The sequence below is a fragment of the Leptodactylus fuscus genome, chromosome 1, assembly GCF_031893055.1.
Source record: "Leptodactylus fuscus isolate aLepFus1 chromosome 1, aLepFus1.hap2, whole genome shotgun sequence".
In the NCBI taxonomy this organism is placed as follows: Eukaryota; Metazoa; Chordata; class Amphibia; order Anura; family Leptodactylidae; genus Leptodactylus; species Leptodactylus fuscus.
Genome location: NC_134265.1, coordinates 315,577,010 through 315,589,946, shown reverse-complemented (window position 1 = coordinate 315,589,946; position 12,937 = coordinate 315,577,010). Strand labels below are relative to the sequence as shown.

General features: G+C 40.6%; 1 protein-coding gene across 7 annotated transcripts in view; it reads right to left on the bottom strand.

Annotated features, from left to right (window-relative positions):
• SLIT2 (slit guidance ligand 2) overlaps nucleotides 1-12,937 on the bottom strand; it is a 260,033-nt gene that overhangs the window by 29,711 nt on the left and 217,385 nt on the right. For 4 of the 7 annotated variants that reach the window (XM_075259851.1, XM_075259802.1, XM_075259816.1 and 1 more), the window contains exons 18-28: nucleotides 12,520-12,663; nucleotides 9,528-9,694; nucleotides 8,988-9,120; nucleotides 7,713-7,781; nucleotides 3,518-3,589; nucleotides 3,348-3,419; nucleotides 3,114-3,185; nucleotides 1,888-2,051; nucleotides 1,636-1,668; nucleotides 649-773; nucleotides 463-560 (exon numbers count right to left, since the gene is read on the bottom strand). In XM_075259851.1, the coding sequence (XP_075115952.1) occupies nucleotides 463-560; nucleotides 649-773; nucleotides 1,636-1,668; nucleotides 1,888-2,051; nucleotides 3,114-3,185; nucleotides 3,348-3,419; nucleotides 3,518-3,589; nucleotides 7,713-7,781; nucleotides 8,988-9,120; nucleotides 9,528-9,694; nucleotides 12,520-12,663 (1,149 nt within the window). The remainder of the gene's footprint in view (nucleotides 1-462; nucleotides 561-648; nucleotides 774-1,635; nucleotides 1,669-1,887; nucleotides 2,052-3,113; nucleotides 3,186-3,347; nucleotides 3,420-3,517; nucleotides 3,590-7,712; nucleotides 7,782-8,987; nucleotides 9,121-9,527; nucleotides 9,695-12,519; nucleotides 12,664-12,937) is intronic. The other 3 variants (XM_075259824.1, XM_075259832.1, XM_075259842.1) reach the window with 1 other exon arrangement.

The window sequence follows — 12,937 nt, the reverse complement described above, 5'->3', positions numbered from 1 at the left end:
GATTGCATGTCATGGGCAAGACATATAGTCTACAACTGTGCTGTGGTACAGCATGGTGGCTGAGTGGTTAGCACTATTGCCTTGGAGTCTTGGGTTTTAATCTAGCCAAGGACAAATTCTGCATGTATCTTGTATGTTCCTCCATGTGATTGCATGAGTTTCCTTACACACTACTAAAGACATACTGCTATGGTATGTGGTGAACTGTCTCAACCAGTGTTTGGCTTAGCCACTTCCAGGAGCAGGAGGACCCCAGCACAGTCGGAAGGAGGGCGAGAAAGTGGTGAGGTTTTTCATTGTTTTTAATCTATTTGCAGCCACTGAGGCAAATTTTATGTCAGGAGAAAGAAGGATCAGGCTATCTGGCAGTAGATTTCTCTGCCCTCCCCTTTTAGAACATATGCCAACTTGGTCAATGTAAAATCAGATGGTAAGGTACCACCAACACACATTAATACTAACCAGAAGCCATCCTTCTCCCCTTCTTTCAAGTGGCAAGTTCCACCATTTTTACAGGGACTGCTGATGCAAGCATGGATAGGTATGTCACAATCCTGACCCTAGAAGCACAAGAAGAGGCAACATGTATGAGAAACAATTACAGAGACAAATTACCACAACAACAAAAAAATTGTGTACCAACAATACCTTGAAACCAAAGGGACATGTGCAGCGGTAGAAGTCAACCGGGTCGTTTTTACAGGTACCTTCATTTTTGCAGGGGTTGGATAAACATGGATTACATTTGGCAAGGATATTGATATCCACAGGTCCTAAAGAATAAGAATATAGCAAAGATTACAATTAAAACATAAAATATATATTTATTCTAGATCAGCGACTCCAGCTGATAGGAATCTACAATCACAGGACAAGCGATAAATGTCTGATCACTGTAGGTCCAACCACTGAAATCCCCAGCAATGGGTCCCATGGTGCAAGGGAGAAACCCACCAATTCTGTCGGGACTGTCTAACTTTCTTATGTGAATAGAGGTCTTCTTACTCTCCCCAAACAGATAGTGTTAGGTCAGATAAGACAATGCCAAAGTGTCCATTAGCGGTTTGCTCCTCTCTCGCCCTGACAACATGTGTAAACTGACCGTGTAGTTATATGGGGGTCCAGCTCATAGATATTGAAGGTGTATGGACAGCATTACCTAAATGTCTCATTGTTCATCAGAGGGACATGTGATATTATAATGTACAATAACTGCAATATAGATGATGTATTATTACCATAGGGAAAGCAACAGAGAGAGCATAGAAATCCCATTTACAATACTAAGTAAAAGATGGATATCAGAGATACCATATATGTGCACAGGCCTGTTGCTAATACCACAGGTAACCTATTTGAGACAGCTTGCAAGTAATAATTCAGGTCCAACTTGCGCCTGCGTGGAAAGCGATTAGGACTGGTGTAAGAAACTCCAGTCTTAATACCTTTTACCCAATGGGAAATACATTTTCCCAACCCGAGCTACAAGTGAAGACTGTTTTGCTATCAGTTGACTATTTCACACAAAGACAGGGGTGTGGAAAAGTGACATGCGTGTTTGGATTTCGGGGTACATCTTAGGAAAGGTAAGTAGGTGAAAGTTAGTTTTGACATCTTGGGGTCCAGGACCCTTACCTGCAACAAGAAAACCACATGGCCCTGGAATTTCTAGGGCAAGGATTATCAAAAGGCCAAAAGTAAAAGACTGAGTGTTAGTTTCAATTCACACATTAATAACATTTCACCAAAAATATTTCTATTGTACGAAAAATTGGAATGAAAAATCACTTGTACATTTTATAACTCCTTGCAAATGGATCTAAGGTATAATGAAAAATTACAGACGCCTGTGCTATGGACAAAAATGATAAGTGAATAAGGTATTACCATGACATGTAAACTTATTGGAGGGTGTAGTAAGGAGAAGCTTGTCAGCCATGTCCCCAGGTCCCGCACACCTTGCAATACCAGGCTCTTTGTATTCTGACTTGACCCAGTCTGACAGCCATTGCATGTTACAGTCACAGTACAGAGGGTTTGCCCCAATAGCCCTGGAACAGAATGAATACGAAATATCACTCACAGCTTCAGATAGAGTATGGTGAAATGTGGGATCTATTTCATGAGTCCTGGTGTGTGTTTTTAGCATGTCAGGTCTTATTTCTACAAAAGTGCTAAGAAAATTGTCACTTTGTATTATAACAAAATGGAATTGTGAAAGATGTAAAACCATAGAACACCTTATGAATCAAAATGGTATCAATATGTCAAAAGTTCAACTCAAACAAAGATAAAGGCTATGGGCATATTGGGGACATTTGTGTTTTTTTATTGTATGTATTTCAGGGTAAAAAATTATGTAACTCCTTATTAAATTCTGAACTATTTTTATGTTGGAGCCTTTGTGTATTTCATTACATAGCAGGCTGCAGAATGCCATTTACTGTGGAATCTGTCTGTACTGTCTGATGCTTCGATCCCCCTGGACTCATGGACAGAACTAGGCCAATATTAACATTCAGGAGAAGACAGAAGCCACAACCATCAGCCACCCCAAATTTTATGGTGAATGGCATCCCGCAGTCTGCTATGCATTGAAATACATGCACATTGTAGAACAAAAACGGTTGTAATTTACAAGTACAAAAATTATTTTTAGCCAAAAATACATGAATTAATATAAAAAGAAATCAAGATTAAATAAAGGCTATGGACAACTATGGCCAATGCACATGGCAAATCCATCTGTATGAAGCCTACATGTTAGTATTATAAGCCCGAAGGAAGTTTGGGTGCTCCCTTTTGGTACTTCTGAAATATTTCTAGTGAAATATGCCATAATTTATCATGTACCTCAATATAATATCAGAGGTACACCAAGGGCCTGTAGCAGGCTATGGGCGATATATTACAGATTCTTACAAAACAGACCCTTAGTACATCCGTGAGAATAAGCTTTTGAAGTTATTTGATAAAGACTGAAATATCGCATCATAAATCTGATATAAATTTGCATTTAAGAGCCAAATAACCAAAAGAACTAGATTCCCAGCATGAGCGACATGTTCCTTTCTATAAAGTGGCCATATTTTTCATGTAAAGAATTAACTTACAAGTGTGACAAAGATGAAAGATCGCTGAAGGTCCCTTGAGGAATAGTGGATATGTCATTGCCATGTAGAGACCTATAGGATATAAATGCACGGTTAGTCCAGCTTCATCTGACAGAGCACCATAAACAATTCTATATTTGTATGGGTGAAAATTCCTTTGACAGAACATATTCATGGATGCTATTATATATTTGTATGGATGATATTCAATGTACAGTGTATTCCACCACTTACAAGACCCTCAGGGAATTCAGACCATCGAAAGCTTGGAGAGGAATGCATCGAAGACGATTGTAACTCAGAATCCTGGAAGAAGAAGCGATAGGTAAGGGTCATATTACTCAAGAAGAAACTTCTATTCTCTATCAGCATTATAAGCTGAGGAACTACAATAAATTACTTACAAAGTGAGGAGCTGTGTCATGTTGCTGAAACTCTGGTTAGAGAGAGTGCTGATTCTGTTATTGCTCAGGTCACTGAAAAAAAAAGACACATCCATTAATTCACCTTATATACTCCAGAGGTAAAGATCAAATCCTGCTAATATGTATAGAACACACCAGGTAGCAATCATTTTGGTGTATGTACTAAATTCACAGGGCCCTGGTGCAAAAGAACTGTCTGGGGCCCCTTCACTTTACTACTGTGAGCAAAATCCCATGCATACATTTTAGTAGCTTCAATGCTTACCCTTCATATTCTATCTAGGCTTGGACCGCCATAAAGACTTGTTCACAACATGTCTATGCACATAAGCTTCCCATCTTTCCCATCCCCTCTCTGTGCCCCTATGGCCCATAGTCTGTGCCCCCTTCATGACTATATGCTGCTGACTAGTTCTTTCTTTTAGAATTGGAAGGGTAATTTTCTCCTTTCTAAAAATGAAATACTTCATATCATAAATCTTCTTAATCTCCAGTGCACTAGAGAGCAGGGGTGATACATTTACTATACACCGAAAAAAAAGCAATGGAAAGAGCCATGCTTGTGCATCCACCACAGTAGCCACAAGACAGGAGTGGAGGTACTTTATTCTTGTGATAAATGATGGTCCAAGATGTGGAACTATCATGAAAGATAATAATTGTGTAAAGACGGAAATGGATCAGCATCTCTTCACTTGCTTATATAAAATATAACTTTTAATCCATGAGATTAAAAGATGTATTTCTGTATTTTTCAACCTCATGGATTAAAACCTATATTTTATATAAGCAAGCGGAGAGACGCTGATCCATTTTCATCTTTACACAATGATTTCAAAGCTTCCATAGGTCTGGAAAGCTGAGATCGTGCATCCCGAAGCAAATACAAAGATTCATTACGGTGAGCTCCAGAAACATTTTTTCTTTTTTTTTCTTCATCATGAAAGATAATAAGACAAGAGATAAAAGTTGATGTGAAATGTAAGGATTGAGAGTCCTCAGTAGTTGATACCTTTTTTAATGGCCAACAAAAAATGATGACATATTGCAAGCTTTCACGCAAAATCACGGACCGCAAAATAACGCGGCGTATACGATCCTAACTCCCATTGAAATGAATGGGATGTTTTTGCAAGCGCAATCTGCTGACACGTGTATACGTGCCAGATTGCACTCCACTTTCCTCCGTGTGAACTCACCCTAAGAAGACTAGAGGGTAGCATAAAGAAGTAAACTGAAGGGGAAAAAATAAAGGAAAGAACTAGGAAGAGCTGAAGGAACTAGAGAGAACATAGAAGAATAAGAAAAAAGTGCAGGCCCTATTATGTGGGCCAATTATCGTGTCAATTTTTGGGACCTGCTCTACGTAGTACTGGCCAACAAACAAGCAAAAATTCACTGGTCAACTGACTGGCATTTGTCAACAGCACATCACAGTCCTGAAGGATATACCGGTAGTAATAGAACTATATGTACCTGAATCATTCAGACACATACAGTCCCACAAATTTGTTCCATGTTAACCCCTTCCCGCTGATGGCATTTTTTGATTTTCGTTTTTCGTTTTTGACTCCCCTCCTTTTAAACCCCACAACTTTTTTATTTTTCCGCTCCCAGAGCCATATGAGGTCTTAATCTTTGCGGGACAAATTTTTCTTCATGATGCCACCATTAATTATTTTGTATAATGTACTGGGAAGCTGGAAAAAATTCAGAATGGGGTGAATTTGAAGAAAAAGTGCATTTCTGCGACTTTCTTACGGGCTTCGGTTTTACGGTGTTCACTGTGCAGCCAAAATGACATGTCCACTGTATTCTGTGTTTCGTTAAGATTCTGGGGATACCAAATTTATATGGTTTTATTTACATTTTAACCCCTTAAAAAAAATCCAAAGCTGTGTTAAAAATTTTTTTTTCTACAAGTCGCCATATTCTGACAGCCAAAGCTTTTTTATACATCCGTGTACGGGGATGTATAGGGCGTCTTTTTTTGCGGGGCCGGGTGTATTTTTTAGTTCTACCACTTTATAGATTTGTAGAGCGGGCAATTTCGGATACAGGGATACTTAACATGTACACTCACCGGCCACTTTATTAGGTACACCATGCTAGTAACGGGTTGGACCCCCTTTTGCCTTCAGAACTGCCTCAATTCTTCGTGGCATAGATTCAACAAGGTGCTGGAAGCATTCCTCAGAGATTTTGGTCCATATTGACATGATGGCATCACACAGTTGCCGCAGATTTGTCGGCTGCACATCCATGATGCGAATCTCCCGTTCCACCACATCCCAAAGATGCTCTATTGGATTGAGATCTGGTGACTGTGGAGGCCATTGGAGTACAGTGAACTCATTGTCATGTTCAAGAAACCAGTCTGAGATGATTCCAGCTTTATGACATGGCGCATTATCCTGCTGAAAGTAGCCATCAGATGTTGGGTACATTGTGGTCATAAAGGGATGGACATGGTCAGCAACAATACTCAGGTAGGCTTTGGCGTTGCAACGATGCTCAATTGGTACCAAGGGGCCCAAAGAGTGCCAAGAAAATATTCCCCACACCATGACACCACCACCACCAGCCTGAACCGTTGATACAAGGCAGGCCCTACCATCCGAATGTCGCAGCAGAAATCGAGACTCATCAGACCAGGCAACGTTTTTCCAATCTTCAATTGTCCAATTTCGATGAGCTTGTGCAAATTGTAGCCTCAGTTTCCTGTTCTTAGCTGAAAGGAGTGGCACCCGGTGTGGTCTTCTGCTGCTGTAGCCCATCTGCCTCAAAGTTCGACGTACTGTGCGTTCAGAGATGCTCTTCTGGCTACCTTGGTTGTAACGGGTGGCTATTTGAGTCACTGTTGCCTTTCTATCAGCTCGAACCAGTCTGGCCATTCTCCTCTGACCTCTGGCATCAACAACGCATTTCCGCCTACAGAACTGCCGCTCACTGGATGTTTTTTCTTTTTCGGACCATTCTCTGTAAACCCTAGAGATGTTTGTGCGTGAAAATCCCAGTAGATCAGCAGTTTCTGAAATACTCAGACCAGCCCTTCTGGCACCAACAACCATGCCACGTTCAAAGGCACTCAAATCACCTTTCTTCCCCATACTGATGCTCGGTTTGAACTGCAGGAGATTGTCTTGACCATGTCTACATGCCTAAATGCACTGAGTTGCCACCATGTGATTGGCTGATTAGAAATTAAGTGTTAACGAGCAGTTGGACAGGTGTACCTAATAAAGTGGCCGGTGAGTGTATATGTTTCACAGTATTTAACTACTTACGTATGTGTTCTAGGGAAAGGGGGGTGATTTGAATTTGTAATACTTTTTAAATTTTTAATATTTTTTTTTACTTTTTTTTTTTTTTTTTTTGCATTTATTAGACCCCCTAGGGGGTCTTAACCCCAGGGGGTCTGATCACTAATGCAATGCGTTACAATGCTAATGCTTTGCAATGCATTGCAAAAAATCATCATTTCTTTTGCAGGCTGCATAGACCAGCCTGCAAAAGAAAGTGAATGCAGTCCGGCTGGGAGCCTTTACAAGCGGCGCTGGAGGAGTCAATGCCTCTGATCGGTCCGGTGACCGATCAGAGACATAAGTGCCGGTTGTCTACTGCGCAAAGCAGTAGACACCCGGCGGCCGCCCGGCTCCCGGGCGGTCACCATAGTTACACACCTGGCATGCGCCGTACTATTACGGCAGATGTTGGGAAAGGGTTAAAGAAGCTAAACTAGTGCCAGTAGACATTCTATATTATCAGTTGACAATTGTCAATTGACAATACTCGGCCCATGTAGAAAGGCCCATAGAACAAGACAGAAGAAGGAGAGGTTGTGGGAAAAAGAACCAGTGATGAGATACAGTTCTTTTATGGTTTATATTGATAAAGCTACAATTATGTTTTGGGCTGTTTGTACTATTATTATATATTTAATATATTTTATTATTCTTTTTGGTTAGAAAGCTAAAGATTATACTGCACAGGTGTCATGGCTATCTGCCCACAAAGCAGCTGCCCCTTAGGCCATATATCAGAAATACTACAAATCAATGGGTCTTACGACTGGATGCTTTCTGTTAGAAAATGTAAGAAGTGAAATTATTATGTTCTTTTACAATGACCGGTTATTATTACCCTGCAGCCAATAACTTATATTAATACTCACATAAGTATTAAGTGCTTGTAATTGGACAGCTCCTTAGGGACAAGAGTAAACTGGTTTCCATCCAGGTATCTAGAAGAAGAGAACAAAGCCAAATCCATCAATGTGCAAGAGATTTAAAAGGTTTCATTACATTTTGTGGAGTTCCCACAGGCGGAAAGATAAATGATGGTGAGAACACGATAAAAATACAACAGGACGAAAAATCTTAAATTCATTTTCTGAGTCAGCAGCATGCATAATAGATTCACTTAAAGAATGATTCCTTGTTTGTTATTTTATAGCCGGTGACATAAATCTAGACACTGAACTAGTAAGAATTCACCTGTGAACATTGTGCAGAAAAGCAACAGTATAATCTACAGTAATTACAGTTATTGTGAATGTACGGCAAAGCCTAAGAATATTCTCTGAGGTGTGCGATAAACATATTCCTGATCATACTAATACATATTTATTAGATGTTGCTTAGACTGCACTAATGTAGCAAGTAGTCCGTGAACTAGGAATGCTTACACCCCATACCCTTCCCACCTCCTATCCCTAACATAGATATGGCTGATAACCTGTCCTGATCGTGTCCAACTAATATAAGTTCATGGTTCATGGGTTTTCCAGACATATCAATATTAAATCATGGTGGTCTGACATTTGGGTCTCCCATTGATCAGCTGGTCTCACCAGCAGTTATACAGAGAACAGATCCAGAAGCAGATAGCGCTGTTCTTCGTGTAGTGGCTGTTATGAGTTACTGCAGCTTATCTTCTGTTCTGTTCACTTGCATAGGAGCAGAGTTGCAGTAAGCACAGTCACTACACAGAGAACAGAGCTATCTGCTTCTGACTCTGTTCTCCAGAGTCTGCTGAGAACAGCTGGCCCCCGCTAATCTGATATTGATGACCTATCCTTAAGGTTAGGCCATCAATATAATTTGCCTAGCTAACCCTTTGCATGGTTGAACACTCATTATTGGCCCCTATACAGTGCTGTTCACCTAGCCCGAATTTACTGATGGCTCCTCTTGCAGCCCACTGGTGAATCTGAATGGAATGGGTAGACAGGTGTCTGCAAGTGACATCACCAGTTGTTGTTTTTTTTTCCTCTGATAATGTGTATTATAGGTTTAACCCCAGGGTAACAGGAGAGAAGTCATTATAACTTCATGCCTATTCAGCCCTCACTTGGTATCTAAATCTACTAGAGAACATGATAAGGATGGGTATTCACCAATCATACATCCTCACAGTGCACAAGTGGCAGAACTACAGTGATACTTACAGCTCTTTGACATCCTTGGGTATTCCCTTGGGTAATGCTTTTAGACCCTTGTTACTGCAGCGGACTACTGTGTCTAGGCAAGTACACTCTGCGGGGCAGCGAGCAAGTGGCGAGCAAGTGTTATCATCATTCCCTGGTGTATACAAAGGAGAAAAGTAATATTCATTATACAGTCTACAGATATAATTAGACTTATATTAGCAAAGGAGCATTAAACACCTTATTCATCTAAATTTTACATTATGATTAGTACATACAATCCATGCAATGGTCCTCTTTCCAAAAGGAAAAACTCATGTTGGAACGTAGGCAACCTAGGATAAGGCAAACCTGACATTCACCTGCAGGCAACAGTTTCAGGGTGTTTCCCCCTCATTAGTGCAGAGCAACTTTACTTTCCATACTGTGTTCCCAGAAGAGGATTTCATGGCATTTGAGACTTCTTACGCCTTGGTGCTCTCTCAAAGGAGAAACTGCCCCCCACCCCAACTACATTTATTGTTGTACCCCAAAACAGACTGTATATAGCTTAGATCTTACCTTCATCACATGTAAAGTCCTGAATAGCGACATCTTGGATTGGAATCTCCTTGAGGAAGTAAGGTTTTTGGCATCGAGGGTTCCCAGTTACAATGCGTTTCTTCCTTAGCCAATTTCCCAGCCAGGCCAGGTGACAGTTACAATTGAAAGGATTGCCCAGAAGGTTCCTACAATGGCAAACAATGAATATGTCTGCTATAATTATAACGTATAGACTTGTAGGATTGTATGACAAAATTACATATCTAGATTGGAATATTAAGTTATCTAGTTTCTTCAATGATATTTTATCTGGTTTCTTCTAGTGTCTTATTATGTTCTAAAAGTATAACACGGAGCTTTGTACTTGTTTATATTCCCTTCCATCTCTTGTAGAAGACTATAAGTGTGATAAGATTATTTGGAGGAAATAAGCCCCCAATCCACCGCTCGCTTCCCGTGCGGGGCTGCCGAGACGGTGACGCTAAGCCAGTCCAGGACACATTTTTGACCATTTTGGGTCCGGACTTCTATTCTAGTAATTCACACATACAGGCAACAATATCCGATTACGCCATGAATCCCTTTCAGCTCATTTAGCAGGTTATTTGAGTTTGCACCCAGTCTGCCTGGCTGTCACAGCGCACCTCTCACACAATGCAGCAATATGATATAGGGATGAAGGCGGATTACTTTTTTGTTATTGGATTTTAACTGACATCCGCAATTTCCTTAATTTGTCATCTTGTGATTTCCATCTCTGGGCGTCTTCACGGTGCCGCTCTCCAATTCCTACTGACAGCTGAGTTGATTACATGCCAGTTATAAAGATGAATTCACTCGCAATCCCCGATACCCCTGGCATCTCACCACTTCATTTTTCCGTCTATTGACGACGCCGGCCTTCATAAACATGTCATCTTTAATTTTTGCAAATTAGCTGCTAGGTGTAGAGTGTCACATTTCATATACATGAGGTAGTAAGTGTTTCGGTGGCCGCTATGTCAAATGGAAATGGCTCTGAAATGACTGTAATGACTATATACTCTTCCTCACTTCACGCATCTGCAGATACCTGACATTCATCCCTGAATAGATCAATTCTAGCACCAATTATAGGACAATATTTAGCAACCTATTTGGATAGAAAATGACAATTTTGGACCAGTTTGACTGAAATCCATTTACCCAGCTGTATATGGATTAATAGGACCTCGGCATGGTCACAACCTGGACCTCACATCGCTGTGACATAGATCACTACTGGAAGACTTGGGCTCTAGTGTTAAATACTATTATAATTATATACTAAGATTACATACTAAACTGGTTATATACCATTTTATATCTCTACTGAATAAGAAAGTCCAAGTTAGTTTAAGAGTACCATTAAGGCAGACATGCAGTTACTATACGGCCCCTGGGTAGATGGTGGCTGGCACAATTGATTAAAACTACATTCACATGACGGTGCAGATTCTACGCCATGTTTGTCATGGCCGAGTAAGCATGACAAGCAGTAAGTAAGTAAGCAGTGTGGCATCTGTGACTTTCAATGAGTCGATTCCATCCATCCATCGGTTCCATCCATTCATTGGGTTATAGTGCCAATCCATGTAAAAGTAGAGCTCTTCTTTTTCACAGATCAAGGGACGTACTCACTTGTGAATCTCAGTAGTGTGAATAGAGTCTTAAACTCTTATTTTAACTGTGGTGCAAACTTGTGTAAGATCACCTCTTCACAATCCAAACATGGGTGCAACGAACTAACCCAAAGATCATAAAAAGGAGATGGGGCAAACAGTTTAAAGGTTTGGGGGAATGATACACCCCAACTCCTAAATATAGCCCATTTTACTCTCAGGTCTTGTGCCTCTGCACCCTATGTTCAACAGTGATTAGGACATTCATATGACCAATTTTTATAATACAATTTTGGCACATTATAAAATTTCCCCAAATATGCCCCCCACATTATAATGCACCCTCCTGGTACTTCCATATTATAATGTCCTATGAATATGTCCCCACATTATAATATCCCCCGGAATATGCCCCTGCTTATATCTTACTCCCTGAGTATGCTCCCACTTTCCACCCTGAATATCCCCTCTACATTACAATGACCCCTGAATATTGTCCTACATTATAATGTCCCTTTCCTCATGATTTGATACATCATACTGTGGTCTACACCCAGCTCTGCCCACTTATGTATAGAGGTAAGGGGGGCGCAGAAGGAACATTGTGCAAGGGCCATGCACCAAAAAATGTGCCACATTTAGTAAATACCTCCCACCATATGATAAATTTGTTGCATCTTGCTAAACATGTTAGGCACTTTTCATTTTGGCATCTTTTGGTTGACTTACATTACTCAAATATTTTGTGCTCAACTAATGGCAGTCGTTATTAATAAATCTGGCACAGTGTACAACTTGTCTTAGGGAGCGTTCACACTACCGTCGGTGTCCGACATGTAGTGTCCGCTCCTAGTGTCCGCTCAAAATCTGTCACGGACACTAGGAGCGGACACTAGCTGTGTCCGTGACACCTGTCATTCACTTGAATGGGCATCGGGTGCGTTCTTTTGCACTCCGTGCCCGTCCTTCCCTGTCCGCAAGAGAAGATGTACGACTTCTCAAGCGGACAGAAAAACCCTGCAAGTCCCGATGATGTTAATTTGTTTCATTACGAGAAATTTTGGGAAAATATTTATAGATTTCAGCTTTTTTAAAAAGAAAAAATTGCATCCAAAATACCAAAAGCTATGAATACATTTGCTGTTAAATTCTTTGTGTGCGGGCGGCCTTATAAAAGCCATTGGAAACTGTATACCATGCAGGGCCCTCTTCTATTCCATTCACTGCAAAGAAAACAGGTGTTCACTGCAAAACGAGTCTTACCAACCCCAAGCAATTTTCAGATATGGGCAGGAAACTAACAACTAAGATTACTTGGCATAAGGTCAACACAACACCGGCGGCGGGCTATACTTCAAGACTTTACTTACAATGTAGACAGAGAATGCAGCGTGTCAAATGCTCCGGGGGCCACTGTGACAATCTGATTGTCATAGAGAGAGAGTAAGCGCACAGAACTCAGACCGGTAAAGCTGTCATTATTCACACAGGTAATATGATTACTTCTCAGCATCCTGCAAGAAGCCAGAGAAAAATAAAAGTTACAGCTTGTTATACTAGAAATATGAGGTCGGATTCACCATTACTGCTGTCCTATCAACTAGGAGAGAATATGAGTTATTGTAAAGAATTGTCCATATGACATCACTCAACAGAGACCAATGACCTACAGAAATACATACTGTATAATATCTATTTATATCTTACATCAGTACATTAATAGGTCTTATATACATTGGTGCTTGGCCCCTTCCACTCTATCCAGGTAGGTCATAATATCAATAAGAA